General features: G+C 41.9%; 2 protein-coding genes across 2 annotated transcripts; one reads left to right on the top strand and one right to left on the bottom strand.

Moving 5' to 3' along the window:
* Positions 1-1,819: 1,819 nt before the first annotated feature.
* sspn (sarcospan (Kras oncogene-associated gene)) lies at positions 1,820-8,738 on the bottom strand. Its single transcript, XM_054777541.1, has 3 exons — positions 8,295-8,738; positions 4,791-4,877; positions 1,820-2,856 (listed from the first exon to the last, which is right to left on the bottom strand). The coding sequence occupies exons 1-3, from the start codon at positions 8,520-8,522 to the stop codon at positions 2,503-2,505; spliced, it is 669 nt and encodes a 222-aa protein (XP_054633516.1). The 5' UTR covers positions 8,523-8,738; the 3' UTR covers positions 1,820-2,502.
* Positions 8,739-12,961: 4,223 nt separating this feature from the next.
* On the top strand, positions 12,962-16,550 carry bhlhe41 (basic helix-loop-helix family, member e41). The gene is made up of 5 exons (XM_054777540.1): positions 12,962-13,264; positions 13,351-13,417; positions 13,494-13,601; positions 13,674-13,785; positions 14,011-16,550. The coding sequence occupies exons 1-5, from the start codon at positions 13,203-13,205 to the stop codon at positions 14,907-14,909; spliced, it is 1,248 nt and encodes a 415-aa protein (XP_054633515.1). The 5' UTR covers positions 12,962-13,202; the 3' UTR covers positions 14,910-16,550.
* Positions 16,551-16,569: the final 19 nt, after the last annotated feature.

Below are 16,569 nucleotides of genomic sequence, written 5' to 3'. Positions count from 1 at the left end.
GTGATACTCTTTGCACTAAGTTGTCAAACCATGTTCACGAGTGATGAAGCTTTATGTGCATCGATGGGAACATAACTATGCATTTATATACTCGTCTCATTGACATTGGATTTGATTTTGGTCTAATGAGTTTGCAAGGGCTCTTTGCTGTAGCGACACAACGTCGGCTCAGCTCTTTCAGCTCCCAAATGTTTTTTTTTCGTTGTTGCTTAAATTGCTTTATTACCATAATACATGTAAAAATAGAATTATATCAAATAAGGAATCCTACTTTGTGCACATTCACTGGTCACGGTTGACAGGGACGGATCTGCCATCTGGAGTACCGGGAGTTTTCCCGATGGGCCGATCAATAATGGGCAGATTAACCGCCGTTTATTTATTTACACGTTTATTGCTGCACCCTGTCTTGGTAACTACGGTAATTAAATCTGCCGGGCGGCCCAATTAGGTTTTAATTGTAGATATAAAATACAGCAGTGTTAAACTGCTCTGCATCATACAGAGTTGTTTTTGATGATTTCATAATCATGTACTTATTAAGGAAATACAGTAGAACCCATTTGCGACCACCCTATTTATGTCAACTAACTTATTACTAAAAGGTGCCGACCTAAGATGACCCTGACATACATTGTCGATCGCTTTTGTTGATATCAAATCAGAGACCCAAAAGGGTCACTTGTGAACATGGGTTGTAGTATTGCTAACCTACCGGTAGTCGCTATCACAAAGCAGTGTGAAATGAAGCGGCTAAGATCCCTTGAAAGAAGGGGCACAAAGGTGAGAGGGTCAACAGGAAAATAATTGACACTTCCCCTTTTTCCGGTCAGATTTTTCCATTGTTGAAGCCATTTAAAAATATATATTGTTTTAGGGCAGCCAGAACACGGCGTTCTACCCTGTGGATGAAAGGCTGAAACGATGAAATACTTCATTATTTCAACATGAAAATGTTGGACAATGTGGACAGGCCCTAAGTCGCACTTCATTTTAATAGTTTGGCTCGTCCTGCAACTTATACGGTCGACATAACTTATACGGTTCGAACATTGCTGCCTCACTCTATTGCGGCTTTTCAAAATGAATTAATTCATGATTGCTGTTTTGTGGTTGATTATGGCCTATTATTAGTCAAAAATATTGAAAAATAAGTTCTATGTAGTATTCTGCTGACTATAGGGGTGTTATTTCACATCTATAGGGCTCTAATAATGGTAAAAAAAAGTGTATTTAGAAAGTCATACAGGTTTTCTACAGTCTATGAAACTGTTCCATTTATTAATATTGAAAACTACTTCGCGGAAATTATTGCGGTCGAGCCTGGTAACATGTTAATTCATGTCAAATCATACTTCTGAATTAAACGTTACGTTAACATAACACCTTTCCAGCCTGTTGTTCTGTGTGCTGTTGTGTAGTTGACTAACTTGCCTTTCCAGAGGAAATATCTGTTCTTGGTCTTAAGTTTTGTGGAATGCATTTCTAAATAAATGTGACTTATAGTCCAGTCCAGTTTAACTTAATATATATATTTTTTCCTCCTTGCATTTTTCGACTAATGTGACTTATTAGATTTTGTGGTAAACATCCCCCCTTTTTGCAACTAACGCTTTTTTTTTTTTTGCGCGTGTACAAAAGCATAATAATGGTCAACGTGGTCAAAGCAATTTCAGTTAGCTCGACAACCCCCGATGTCGACGTAAGTCAGCCAGCCCCTGGGATGTTGACTTAAACGGGTTCCAGTGCAACAAACACAAAAAGAAATTTCTATCAAAACTGAACATTAATAATTTACATTGTAAATGTTTTCCTTTTGTTGTTTTATTTTTCTTGGTTGTTGCATCAACAGATCACGAACACAGAAACAGAACAGACTTTCTGGCTGCACAATACATCAAAGCAAGCAACACAGAATTTCATGCAATAAGATTTTAGGCTTTCACTCTAGCTTTGGAGAACCAGAAATATTTGCAAAGCATAACTTGAGAATGCAGGGTCAACTATCATAACTAATATATCTCAGAATGCATACTACAGAATACATACTACAGGTGGTCCTCGAGTTTTGTGCGAGTTCCGTTCCGAGACTATGATATAAGTCGAGTTTTGGTGTAAGTATACCTACATTATGGCTGCTAAGTCTCTCACACTCTACACACAACACATGAAGGACATAAAAACGCTGTAACACGGAACGCAGTAAACCGAGGACCACTTGTATTTGGATTTTAGCAGTGTTGCTAACTACTTGTATTATATTATGACACGTGTGATACTTGTATCCTGTCAAATTTAATGAAAGAAATGGAAATTAATAAAGGTGATCAATTGCTGTGCTCCTTTTAACGTGTTACAATATTTCTGTAACAGTTGCAACTTTCTTAAAATGTGTACAAAAGAGGTACAAAAAGACAATATTATATTATTATCATTACAGCAAGCACACAAGATAGCTGTAACATCAGGATAAACAGCAAAAGGATCCACTGCGTCATCAAGCTAAACCTTGTGCCACTGCTGGAAGGTTCCGATCTGAAGCCCAGCAAAGAAGACTTGGTAGCGGTGCTTCCACATGATGAAGGCGCCCACGGCACAGACAAAGGCCTGGGCCAGATTCAGCACAATCTGGAGCAAATGGTACAGCAGAAGCGTCTCGGTGATCTCCTGACAGTCGCTGACTCCCTCATAGGTGAAAGTGCGAGCTATTGGGTCATGTGGGTCCAACGTGCACAGACAGTCCTCGGCGGCTGGCATGCAGCTGAAGCTGCTGGTCTGTGCGTGGTGGTATCCAGCAAAGGCCACAACCAGCACAGAAATGACCAGGCCGACTGCACACAGGGCAAAGTACAGGAGCTGTGGACACGAGTGTTACATCACGCATTAGCAATGCTGCTGTGTTGTATGTCAGAAAATAGTTGTCTGTACCACATATAACAGCAGCGAAAAAAACAATCCGATGACAATTTCAGACCCACCCGCAATTGGCGAAAATTCACAAGTACTTGATAAGCCCATAAAAATGACTTTTTGACTCCCTCTTGCCAGGTTTAGGCCCTAAATATGCCTTACACTATTAAACACATTTGAAAGTATGCAATGAATAAGGTACCCAACCACTAATAAATGATAATGATCAATAAATACATGGAATTTGAAGTTATATATAAGTGCATGTAGTTAAATACGTATATTTGTATCATTTTATTTTTTGTAATCTTGTTCGACTGTCTGATACAAATGGAAAGAATGTCTCGAGGGATTGTTATTGCGTATGGCACAGATGTTCTCTTGGGATGAAGGGTGAATGATTGAGAATGTAGCAGTCAAGCTCGACTTGACCTCAAAGGACGTAAGACTGTATTACAAATTCACATATTATAAAACCCGACATCCAAAAAACGACTTGCGCGATATCATAATAAAGACTTGTAATTATCGGAAGCTTTAGTCTGTAGTCTCATGCTCAACCCAAACAAATAAACAGGCACGCTGGCTCAGCGCCTGGTGCAAGTTCATTTCAAGGGGCAAGGGCAGGCCCTCAGAGCCTCGGACACCTTTCCAGTGTGCGCATGTGTTTTTTGAACCAAGGCCAGGATCTAAAAATAGAGCTGTAAAATGTGACCGTGTCTTTGTGATGTTTATGCAATTTCACAAGCGCAATAACACTAAAGTTTGATCTTAATCCATCACTTACATAACAGCAGCCCTCATTCTGTGGTGTGTATTTTCTCTTAGTTACATCCCGCTTATGGAATTATGCAAGTGACGAGCGCTGCTTGATTCGAAATGGCATTTATGCTAATTTTGGAGCAGCTCTGAAATATGAAGCATGGGTGGATAGAAGGGGCTGTGACCATCACAAATGCATAAACAACTGCTTCATTGGGCCTGATTTTGACAGAGCAGGTAGGGACAGAAAGTAGTCTGTATGTGCACAGGACACTCAATTTAGCACTTATAAGCTCGAATAAGATGGTTGGTCACTCACCGCTGTGTGGTGTTCATGTAATTTTCCGTTGCGTGTCCACACACACAAAAGCATTCTCATAGAGAGGATGAGCAATTTGCAGTCATGTGGTTACGACTATATATTGAGGCTATAGGCTATATCAGGGGGCTCCAACGTTTTTTCTTGTGAACGCTACTTTTACAAAATGAAAAAGGCCAACATATACTCGCTTTTGCGTTTCAGAGTGCATTTCTTTCTAGTGTTCTCACATAATTAACTGAAAACTGTAATGAAAAGCAGGCTTGCAGGCGCCTCATGTGGTCGTGGGGTGCTACCTGGTGAATGGTGGGAACCAGTTTGGGGACTGCTGGGCTATGTATTGAATGATAGCTGATGTTAGAAGCAAAACTTGGCCAAATCGCTATCATTAGCTGCCAACAATGTAACTAGCGCACATGTTGTGTGTAAGTACTCACAGCACAAAGTGCGTGAGATATAATACTTGCAGTGCAAAAGTTAGCACGTGACATACAGCAGCTTGAAATTCCCCTTATGAAAGGCACACGCGCGCATGTAAGCGATGAAGGATGAAATGAGGCCCAGGACTTCCTAGCCATAGCACATCGTGACAGAATGATTTGACCTGCTTTAAGATTCCCACTCTTGCAAATGAAACGATACCATGAAGTTATGTCAACGGCTGCGCGCTTTTACTTGGAATCCCTGCAGCGCGCTACGCTTTCTTCCGTGTACAATTTACACGCTTGTCAATGGTGTTGCCTATCAATCACAGGACCTGACTGATTGCTGCATGATGTTTACTTGAGTATTGACGCACCTTGACGATGAACTGCACAGACGAGCGCTCATCAGGGTGATAGGTGACGCAGTACAGGATGAAGCCCACAATGGAAACTAAGCACAGCTGCAATAGCAAATCAGAAGAAGTCAGTAAATAATCACAATATTGACAACATAGGCTCATTAACTTGATGATGTTCATCACTATTAAAGTTGTTACCTTATTTATTTGTTTTCTTTGGGTGCTGAAGCGCTAAACCTTGTTTTGCCCACATGTTGACAAGTGCGACTAATTTAATGCGTGTTATCTGATTAGCTCACACAGACACACTCTTTCTTTCACACTCTTTCCTTACTGCATTTGGAGTCTTGTGACTGACTTGCAGCATCTTATTTCATGGTTGTTCCCAGGTTCTTAAGCACTCAGGACTCTCTGGAAAGATGTTGATGACCTCAGTGTTTTTCACTCGGATGAATCTCGTGAGCAGCTAACTCGGGATGCTGGTAACCAGAGATGTTTTCGACAGCAGACCACATCTGGGCTGGACAATAAGAACAGCCCAAAACAGGAACAGAGGCCTGTTCTGTTCAACTAAATGTGGCCTTGACTCACTTGAGTTTACGAGAATAGCAAACGGGAACTAACCTGGCTCTTCATTAGGTACACCTGAACAATCGAATGACTTCCAATACAAAAGTTCAAAAATCTCCTTGAGTTCCTGGACAAAGAAGAGTCCCAGGAAGTAGGACGGCACGAATCAATAGACACGGCAGTAAAAATGTATTTACTACGGGGGATGTCCAGAGTGCAGCCGAGGGGCCGTTTGCAGCCCACGGCTGTTTTTTTGGCCCATGGCACATTCTAAAAATATATTTTAACAAGGAAATAAAATGTTAAAAAAAAAACTGCAAGAATTGAAAAATCAGCAGTAATTTTACAACAATAAAGTCAAAATATTAAGAGATACAAAATCTAATGAGAAAAAGTCTGAAATTTATGAGAATAACGTTGTAATATTATAAGGAAAAGTAAGGTCATTTTAGTCGCATAAAGACGTTTAAAGACAAAAACAAATGTTTTTAAAGTCATAATATGAGAAACAAACAAAACAAAATAAAAAAAAAATTGTGGGAAATTAGGTTGGGGAAAAATAATATTGGAATAAAGTCAAAATATTATGGGAATAACATCGTAATACTATAAGAAGAAAACGTACAAGAAGAAAGTTGCAATAGTTAGAAAATTACAAAAAAATCCTGCAGAAATTGAAAAAAGCAGCTGTAATTTTGCAATAAAGTCATAATATTTAAAGAAAAAAGAGAAATAAATTGTATTCTAACAAGAAAAAAAATGTGACAAGAATAAACTTGAAATATTATGAAGAAAAATGTCATTTTATTAGCATTGAGTTGAAATATTAAATAAAAAATGTTATTTCTTACAATCGTAATATTATGAGAAACAAAATACCAAAAAAACTTGGGGAAAAGTTATAATATTATAGAAATAAAGTCAAAATATTATGGGAATAATGTCATAAAAATTTGGATAAGAAAATGTGCAGATTATTTATGAAGAAAGTTGAAATATTTGGGGGAAAAACAACAGCAAAAATGACCACAGTTTATACTAATCCTACGCTTTTTCACCTATATCACAAAGCTGAGACGCAGTTTTTCCTTTGAAACGTTTTAGCATAACTACATGTGTTGGTTTTTTTTTTATCAAAGTGGCCCTTTCCTTTCATTTTTATGTATGTGGCCCTCAGTGGAAAAAGTTTGGACACCCCTGATTTATGAGTGAATGAAGAAGGCGCTATTTGAATCACAAAGGAAGATGAAAGATTGACAAAAGAGAATTCAGAGCAATGAAAAGAGATCGACTACAAACCAAAAGAATATATACACAGATAGATCTACTCTCAGTATTAGTAAAACATAAAAAAACGTACAGGTACTGTATGTATTGATAAAAAGACAAGGTATTCCATGACACTGAGGATCAAAGGAAAACAGCCAAAGTTCTCCAATCTGTCATCAAGGAGCTGCAGGAGGGAAATACCATCCTACATCAAACAGATCATATCCGATATATATATTAATGTGATTGTGACTGGACTCCGAATTAAAGTTGAAAACTGAAGGGGGAGGGGGGGACCACATGAAATGAATGTTGGATCAATGGAGTAGCAGTAACTTTGTGTAATAAAAGGAGGTGGAAGAGGTACGGAACAAATATCAACACCGCACTTGTAGAATAGAATTCACCAACAGGAAAGCGCTGTTGAAGCAGAGAAGTAAGCTGAAAGTAACAAACATCTGCAAATATGAGAATCTGACAAAATGCAATGGCAACATAGCCAAGAAACTTGGACTTAACATACCGTACTTGGACCACCAACGGCAAAGGAGACTGGGAAAAGCCAAAGTACTTGTGATCAAAGACATCAAGGAACTGGACAAATATTAAAGATCATATCAACTAAACTGTACGGTAACACACACACACACAGATGAAAGACGGAGTCTAATGGCACTTGTTTAGCTACATTTGGAGAACAACAACATTGATAAACAAAAGCACCTGGAACTGGAAAGCTTTTACTCAACTGAAAATAAACAACTGGAAAAAGCCTTTCTTTCCCAATGAAAGGACTCTGCAAACATCCGCTTCTTTTATTTCAAACCCCTTGTGGCAAAATCATAAAAACAGTAAATCATTTTCGACCTAACTGTATTATTAACAATTGATTCTACTTAGCAATGGTGTAGAACTGCACCACATCATGTTGAGAGGTGTCTACATTATCATGGTTACATTATTTCACTACTTTAACAGGTCAAAATATTCAACGCAGCTCTCAGTAGGATGCAGTGCAGTTCTTCACCACTGCAAACCAAGGCTTCCCTCCTTCTGTAGGCTGGTGCGACCACATCACATAGGTTGCATCAGTTACACACGACATATCTGCTATCTCATCTGTTGACGAAAGAAACGTTTTTGCTGTGCTGTAAGCTACAACCACGATACTAAACCCCGTTACAGTAATACCCCTTTGCCAAAGCATAGCATTATTATGCTTGAATTGGATCTGAGAGTTCACAACTGTTGCCACTTGCTAAATTCTCTTCTTTTCTACTCTTTCTTTGGCTCTTCTCGTTGTACGGGTATAATTACACACATGCTGAATATAGAGAGTTAGTTTAACTGTCTGTGCACTCATGGGAGGAGGTTTGGAGAAAGACTGTGACCGTGTAGGTGCAGTGTGTGCTGCTGACAAGGCAATTGAAAGTGTCTGATTTGTGAGTAGAGACGATTTAAATGGCGTTCAAAGGTCAAAGACACATGCTGGCTTCCAAGACTGCACTGGGCTTACCTCATCAAACAACATAGGGTTAATTGTCACTCACACACTCATCCGAATACAAACAACTGTTCCAGCTCTATTGCAATACCAGTGTGTTGTGACTGTCGTGCACACGGAACAAGACCTGGGAAGCTTCCATGCAATGAATATATAAGTGAGCACAAAAAGCTTACAATGATCCCAGCCCAGTGTGGCGTCTCTCTGGCCAGCAGTGAGGGGCTGATGGCCAACATGAGGAAGGCCACAACTGTGACGGCCACCCCCAGGAGCAGCTGAAGCAGGGCCACGAGCAGAGGAAAGCGGCACACTCTGCACTTATGGCCGTCGTCTTGCGACGGGCTATCTTCTCTCCTCTTTCTGCCATCCTTCTGCTCTGAGGAACCTTTCTGGCCCTGGCCCATGTCTCTTCTTGCTGTATGTATCTTTACCTCTCAGTCCTTACTAATTTTTCGGCACTGCTTGGAAACTGTTGGCCTGCCTGCCTTCCGTCTGACTCCCGCCCCCGCCTCCTCTTCCCCTCCCTACCGAGGCTTTCCTCTCCCTAGTGCTGCTATTTGGGAAGAGAGGAGGCGCTGAACTAATATGGAAAACATTTGGACTGGATTCCTTGAACGGCTCCAGTGCCACATATAGCAGGCGGCTTACACTGGAGCAGAGAAAGAGGAGGGAACAGCGGCAGAAAGCTGTAAAGGAGGGTTTCCAGCATACCACTGTGACACAATCTCAAGTATGTAAATTCAGGAGAGGAAAGAGAATGTACACAGACACTTGCTCATTCAGAGAATAAATGGAAGAGGCCACACTTCCTTTGGTTGCATGCTTCTTTCCGCTGCATAAAGGAACCGTCATCTTTGAAAGTCACTTGAGAAGAGTTATCGAAAGGCATCTACTCTGATCAGAATGTGTTTTAACATCTAGATGATTCACAACACTCTTGTATTGATACAGTGGTGTGAAAAAGTGTTTGCCCCCTTCCTGATTTCTTATTTTTTGCATATTTGTCACACTTGAATGTTTCAGATCATCAAACAAATTTAAATATTGTCCAATGACAACACAACTGAACACAAAATGCAGTTTTTAAGTAAACCTTTTTATTATTAAGGGAGAAGAAAATCCAAACCTACATGGCCCTGCGTGAAAAAGTGATTGCCCCCTAAACCTAGTAACTGGTTGGGCCACCCTTAGCAGCAACAACTGCAATCAGGCGTTTGCGATAACTTGCAATGAGTCTCTTACAGCGCTGTGGAGGAATTTTGGCCCACTCATCTTTGCAAAATTGTTGTCATTCAGCCATATTGGAGGGTTTTCCAGCATGAACCACCTTTTTAATAGGATTCAGGGCAGGACTTTGACTTGGCCACTCCAAAGTCTTTTCAGAGTTGGACTTGCTGGTGTGTGAGACGGCAGAATTCATAATTCCATTTGTCACAACATGCCTTTCAAGGCCGTGAAGCAGCAAAACAGCCCCAGACCATCACACTACCACCCCCATATTTTACTGTTGGTATGATGTTCTTTTTCTGAAATGTGACATTACTAGATGTAATGGGACACACACCTTCCAAAAAGTGCAACTTTTGTCCCGTCAGACCACAGAGTATTTTCCCAAAGGTTTTGGGGATCATCAAGATATTTTCTGGCAAAATTGAGACAAGCCTTTTTTGTTCAGCAGTGGTTTTTGTCTGGGAACTCTGCCATGCAGGCCGTTTTTGCCCAGTGTCTTTCTTATGGTGCAGTCATGACCACTGAGCTTAACTGAGACAAGTGAGGCCTGCAGTTCTTTGGATGTTGTTGTGGGGTCTTTTGTGACCTCTTGGACGAGTCATCGTTGCACTCTTGGGGAACCTTCCATTCCGAGGAAGGTTCACCACTGCTCCATGTTTACACCATTTGTGGATAATGGCTCTCACTGTGGTTCACTGGAGTCACAAAGCTTTAGAAATTCCCAATCACTTTTTCACGCAGGGCCATGTAAGTTTGGATTTTTTTTCTCCCTTAATAATGAAACGTTTCATTTAAAAACTGCATTTTGTGTTCAGTTGTGTTGTCATTGCCTCATATTTAAATTTTGGGATGCTCTGAAACATTTAAATGTCACAAACATGCAAAAAAATAAAGAAATCAGGAAGGGAGCAAACACTTTTCCACACCACTGTAGCTTAGCCTATGTTTGAAAAGTTGACTTGCTTTCTCATTCGTAAAAGTACACTCATATAGCAGTTGAATTGCTTGACTGAACAGAGTACTGGGTAGAGTACTGTGCATAGTACTGTTGATAGCACATAAAAGACAATGATAATAAACAGTCCGAAAATTATAAAACAAACCCGTTACCTTCAAAATCAGTGAAAACCTGTAAAACTATAAGCAGTCTTTTCAAGTTTAGTACTTATTGTGTCACTGAACGTGTAGTTCGGTGGTCTCAAACCCATGGCCCGTGGGGCATTTGCAACCCAACAGGATACATTTTGTGGCTCCCTACTTGACATCAAAGTAGCGATGGTCAAATGAACCTGAAACCTCGAAGCTTGTGTCAGACTTCCTGAATCACACTGCTTCCAAAAAGACCTTAGGAGCTTGTATCATTCTGTAAATATTTGCATGACCGATTACGTTGGAAGCTTCATACGTCAAGACGGATTGGTGGCTGTCACTGGTTTGACAGGTTTTTATGGCGCCAACTTGTGCGTATATAACAACCACCAAGCTATTGAACAATGTGGGCTTGCAAGGAGAGCATTGGCGAGTTTTGTGTGCATTAGTAACGGCCACCAGTCTTTCACTCCGTTTAGTTGCTTTTGATTTCACTGTTCCACTAGATGTTGCTGCTGTCGCTTTCACTGAAGCATCAACTCTCCGAATCTGTTCTGGCATCATTTCAAGGAAAGCCTCAACCCTTCATGAGGCTTCACTCACCCATCCCTACATCAAAGATTAGTCTAACTGCGGCTTGTGAAGTCAGGGTAAGTGCAAGCCAACACTGAACTCACAGTGAGCTTGTCACACAGTCACATTAACTGGAGGGGAACACTAACTACAATCGTGGTGCCAACACAAAAATGGCACATGTGACAGGTAAGTAAACACACACAAAGAAGTGACTATTATGGGGAATAATAAACAACAACTCCAGCGACCCCCATGTAAGTTGAGTTTGAGACCTTTGGTATAGTTGTTAACTCGGCTCACTTCCCAGCCAGCGTGGCTTCGGTGTCTCACTCGGCGTCAGCAGGCGCGAAATTGAATGCGAATGGTTGTCTACACAGCACCTCACCTGTGATTGACAGGCTACCAGTCCAGGGTGTCGTCCTTTCACCTGAAGTCAACTGGGATAGGCTCCAGCTCCCTGCGGCCTTAAACTGACAAAACAGTTGAGAAAATGGATGGATGGTGTGTCATTTGCATGAGGAACCTTCCGAGCATCAGCATGGTCAATAGCGACTGTGATGAGCATCGCGGTGATCTATGACATAAATTGAAATGATCTGCATTGACAAACAAACAGCAGAAGGAGGCGTGAAAGGAGCACCGCATGCTGAGATCAGTGAGTGCAGTGCACGTGTTCGTGCACACAGCTGGGCCAGTGCCATGGTTACAATGCACCGCATGAGCGCTTTTATGCAGGAGCACACCTTCAATGTGCTCTGTATTTACATATGACTTTCATCAAGATTGGACGAGCTGTCGTTTGCTTACGACAAAATTAAGTAATTATACCTTTATCTCCAAACTGAAGACTTTTCCATGTGATTCCTGTATGCCTGGTGACCATTCCAGTGTGTATCCAATATAGTAAGTCAGTTGGGTTAGGCTCCAGTGATAGTGATAGTGACGTATTTCTTAGTGTGGTCTTCCATGTCCAAGTCAGGGGAGGACCTTCTGTGGGTACTTTTGCTCCATAAACTGATATGATATCATTGAGTAGAGCTATCGAGGACAATGCTCCAGTCTTTACTAATATACATGTTATATTTGAGACAGAGCAGGTGTGAAATGAAGGTGCATTAATGATGTAATGATGAGACTGGTGAGTTCCATTGTCTAGTTGTTAGGGAATTGGCCTGTAATTGGACTGTACCTCTATACTACAATACACACAATTAAGTTGGTCTCATAATCCTTTTAGTGTTGTTTTGGAGTAATTTATCTAGTATGTGTTAGTTGGACTGTTTGTTTTTTGTGTTGTTCAAAATGATTGTATACAGTGTATTGTTATATTGTTTACAAACTTGGTGAATAAGTAAGTGTACACAACAAGGATTTGAATGATAGACAATGGGAGTTTTTTTAAAACTTATTTTGTACTGTCAGCTTTATTTTGTAATTGCATGTAATAAACCTCTTCTGCGATGTCAAATGTTATTATTGCTGTACCTAACATCAACCTGTTCTTAGGGGTTGTCCATTTTGATTATAACCACGAGCAATAAAGTAAACGTAAATCACCAGATCTTTCAATGATCTTTTTCAGTAAGAAGGTTTGAAACAGTGGCCCTGTATTTATTTGGCATCAAATCGATACCACAATTTGCAGTATCGCCGACCTCTACTAATGAGCACAAGCAGTAACCTATGGAAACTGGATTGATGAAACATATTAGATAAAAAAAAATCAGAATTTAAAAAACATTAAGACACAATATGTCGAACAGAGACGGAAAGTTTAGGGAAACAAATGGTGTTTGTCACGTGACACTTTGCCTCAGTTAAAGACTTGATGACGTTTTCAGTAGACGTAAAGTCATCAAGCATGTGTTCATTTGTTCGTTGCATGAATCACATCTCACAATGATTTCAGCCTCCAGCTGTTGGTTGCAGTGACACGCGCGCGCGCGCACGCACACGCGGAGCAGCAGGTCTTAGCGGACTTTGTGTCGTGAGAGGACACGTGAGAGCGGAGCAGAGGCGCGCCTGCGCTCTGGCGGCTTTGCAAAGTGTTCGCCGCGTGGGGAAGTGGAGACACATTAGTCGTGGAGGGAACGTGGAGACATCAGTGTGAGGAGAACAAGCACGCCGTGGAATAACGAACATTTCCCCAGGAAGGTGAGGGGCGATAAAGCAGCAGTCGGAGACATCTGATGGATGACAGAATAGCACATTTACACGACAGACACTTCATGGACCGTGCGGATTTTTTGGGGTGAGCATGTTTTAAACTGTTTTCCAAACTTTTAGGACAAACTCGTCTATAACCGCACATTGTTTTTTGTTTTCCTTTTACTTTAGGGTGGACTACCCCTCTCTATACATGTGCAAACCCAAACGCGGCATAAAGCGGGAGGATGGTGGGAAGGTAGGAATTGTTTTGTCTTTTTCTTTTGGTTATATACTAAAAACCTCTTTGTTCACACGTAACTCTCTGTCAACAGGACGCTTATAAGTTACCACACCGTTTGATAGAGAAAAAGAGGAGAGACCGAATCAATGAATGTATCGGTCAGCTGAAGGATCTGTTGCCAGAACATTTAAAGCTATCGGTAAGATCAAGACGTTTTTTTTATTTGTATTTTTGATGAATACATACAACAAATGTGCTTATGTCCACGCAGACTCTCGGCCATCTAGAGAAGGCGGTTGTTCTGGAATTAACTCTGAAGCATTTAAACGCACTGACCGCAGTCACGGAGCAGCAGCACCAGAAGATCATTGCTTTGCAGAACGGTGAGCAGAACACCTGAAGTCCTATTCATGCAAATGATGTGTGTGTGTGTGCGTGTGTGCGCGCGCGCGCGTGTGTGCGCGGTGAAAGTGCACACACGACACGCAGCAGACAAGCACGTGCACTGTCACGTGTTGTTGTCCTTAGTGCAGTGACTCAATCATCTTAAAGGTGCACCACCCAGTCAACACACATTGATTCATCCTAACTGTTATGATATTTTGCAGGAGAGGGGCCGATGAAGACGTCCATTCACGCCGATCTGGACGCCTTCCACTCCGGGTTCCAAACGTGTGCCAAAGAGGTCCTGCAGTACCTGAGCCAGTTCGAGAACTGGACCACACGCGAACAGAGTTGCGCCCAACTCGTCAAGCACCTCCACAAGGTCCTGTCTCAGGCCCAGTCTGGCGGGCTGCCCCTCCTCCAGCAGCATCACCAGCTCCCCAGTGGAGACACACCACAAGACAGCCAGAAAGCTGACAACCAAGTCCCAGTCATCCAGAGGACCCAAGGCGGGGATGCTACCGAGAACGACACGGACACGGACAGTGGATACGGGGGCGAGGCAGAGAAGGGTGAGGTTAAGGACAAAGAGTGCGAGGGAGGAGGCAAAGCTACCAAGATCAAGCAGGAGTTTGGAGACGATCGTCCTGCCAAGAAACCAAAGATGAACTGGCCTGGGAACGGCTCCGGGGGCTCGGATGTGGCGTTCATGAACTCTCTGATGGGATTAACTGGTGTGGGACAGCAGACGCCTATTTGCATGCCTTTCTACTTCATCAACCCATCTGCCGCTGCGTCTTACATGCCTTTTTTTGACAAAAGCAACATGGAGAAGTGCGTGTACCCGGCGGCGGCCGCCCTCGCATCCCCCTTTCCCTGGCTGTACCCTGCGCAAGCATCAGCGGCCGCGGCTGCTGCAGCCTTTCCCGGCCTGTCGATGCACTTTGGAGCTTCCTCTCCATGCAAGGACCCCCTGCAGTGTGGAGACAAGGGTGAGGCGAGCTCACCTGAGGAGCGTGAGGAAAGTCCCGCGTGTGACGAAGGTGACGACAACATCATTGACGCGTCACAGGAAAGCCAGGGTGACCCACGTGACCCGTTTCCCACCTGTCAAAGCAGCTAATTTGTCTGGGAGATGATGCACTCTGTTTTTGGACACATTTGCTGTGTGAATGCTGAGAGTCAAGCACACCAAACTTCATAATAATAGTATTTATACTACCTGAATATTCCTATTAGTCATCCAGGATGGGTGTACAATTCTTTTTGGGTGTCCAAAATACCTGACAATGCTGGAAGATCATAGTACTTACTAAACATATTGCTCCATATTGCTGCCCTGTTCTGTTCACAGCCCCGAGGGGCCATAGTTGCACAACAACTGGGTTGATATGATATGTCGTGATGGACGAAGCAGCATCTCTCAGTATTCACACACAATTGGTGAGACAATGTCAACGATGAAGGCTTTTTGTGTATTTTAGCTATCTTGACGGATCAGTCCTGACAGCGTGTGCCTTTTGCACTTATGCTAGGTTCATTCATCTGAATGCTTATCGACAATGATTGGCGTTAACGCGACGCTGCAGTCGTGTTATGCTGCAGTTAGTTTTGTATCCTCTTTGATAAAATATTCTGACATGGCAGCATTGGTGCCAAACTTTGAGTACTACAGTACAAGTGCGCAATATCCCAATCAGCCAGTCTCTTTGGATGTAAGCAAATGACCTCCGCCAAGGTTCGGAACATGTTGGCCGCTCGGACTGTAAATATTCCAACCTGGATGAAGTGGAGTTAATCAAGATGTAAATGTGCACTACATGGGTCCGTACGGCCTCGATACCTCACCCCCCAGCAAGAGTGGGGTACTCTTGTTTGGAGATACTCTGTTGCAGAAGTATCACACATAAACACATACACTTCAAATCCATTTGAAATGTACACAAATTGGTCCAAATTACTTTTTTCTCTGGTTCCTTTGAAGGAACAATCCTAAAAGACGCCTTTTCTTTAGGCTGAATATCAAAAGAAAGCATTTCCATGATGAGATGACCCCTTTACCTGCAGGAAACAATGTAGGATAGCACCTTATAGATCTTTGATATTGAATGTACCTGTATTTTCCAAGCTGTACAAGTTTGTAAGTAGGAAGAGCTTTCCTCTCGAAAGATGTAAAGTGCACTTTTTTCTGCTTATACCCCGCTCCACCAACCAAAAGTGACGCGACCCATTTGAAATCCAACCGTCCGCGTTGAACTTTTCTTGTTTTCTGATGTTTTGCTGCCTTGAAACAAACACGTGTCATGTTACTCTTCTCTCATGATCCATTCCCATCATTGTCACGACCAGACTATCCTTCTGTGTTATACCCTGTCATGATGTAAAATTGTGGTCATAGGACCGTCATTCGAGAAAAAAAAAAAAAATCCTGCAAGTTCAGTGATGTTTAGCTTTTTGAATACGTTTCACATGTGATCGAGTGCAGATGATTTCCGCTTTGTGTTTGGAAAACATTGCTTTTGTAGTTTTCTTCAGCTGTCTCGCCTCAAACCAACTGTTCTAGAAAGTGGCATGTATGTCTGTAAATAATCTTTTGTGAATGTACTATAAACATATATGTCTATGTCGGTGTTGTGGACGTCTTTGGATTTTCTTTTTTTTTTTAAGATTTCACTGAGCAGTTGTTGCACATATTGTTGCTTTACACACATTATGCTGTTATAAATTATTGCTGATGAGTTGAAAAAATAAATATCAAAACTATGTCCACCGTCATGAATGTG

This window comes from Dunckerocampus dactyliophorus, chromosome 5 (assembly GCF_027744805.1).
Source record: "Dunckerocampus dactyliophorus isolate RoL2022-P2 chromosome 5, RoL_Ddac_1.1, whole genome shotgun sequence".
Classification (NCBI taxonomy): domain Eukaryota; kingdom Metazoa; phylum Chordata; class Actinopteri; order Syngnathiformes; family Syngnathidae; genus Dunckerocampus; species Dunckerocampus dactyliophorus.
Note: the sequence above shows the minus strand (reverse complement) of the source record. Positions and strands in the feature narration are given on the sequence as shown.

What these genes read in the sequence shown, in the direction of transcription:
- sspn (XM_054777541.1), bottom strand. Translation starts at nt 8,522, where the DNA reads ATGGGCCAGGGCCAGAAAGGTTCCTCAGAGCAGAAGGATGGCAGAAAG. An exon ending in CACACTGGGCTGGGATCATT is followed by an intron (nt 4,878 to 8,294) that starts GTAAGCTTTTTG and finishes TTGCTATTGCAG; the next exon opens with CTGTGCTTAGTTTCCATTGT. An exon ending in CTGTGCAGTTCATCGTCAAG is followed by an intron (nt 2,857 to 4,790) that starts GTGCGTCAATAC and finishes TCGTGTCCACAG; the next exon opens with CTCCTGTACTTTGCCCTGTG.
- bhlhe41 (XM_054777540.1), top strand. Translation starts at nt 13,203, where the DNA reads ATGGATGACAGAATAGCACATTTACACGACAGACACTTCATGGACCGT. An exon ending in CAGAACATTTAAAGCTATCG is followed by an intron (nt 13,602 to 13,673) that starts GTAAGATCAAGA and finishes ATGTCCACGCAG; the next exon opens with ACTCTCGGCCATCTAGAGAA. An exon ending in GATCATTGCTTTGCAGAACG is followed by an intron (nt 13,786 to 14,010) that starts GTGAGCAGAACA and finishes GATATTTTGCAG; the next exon opens with GAGAGGGGCCGATGAAGACG.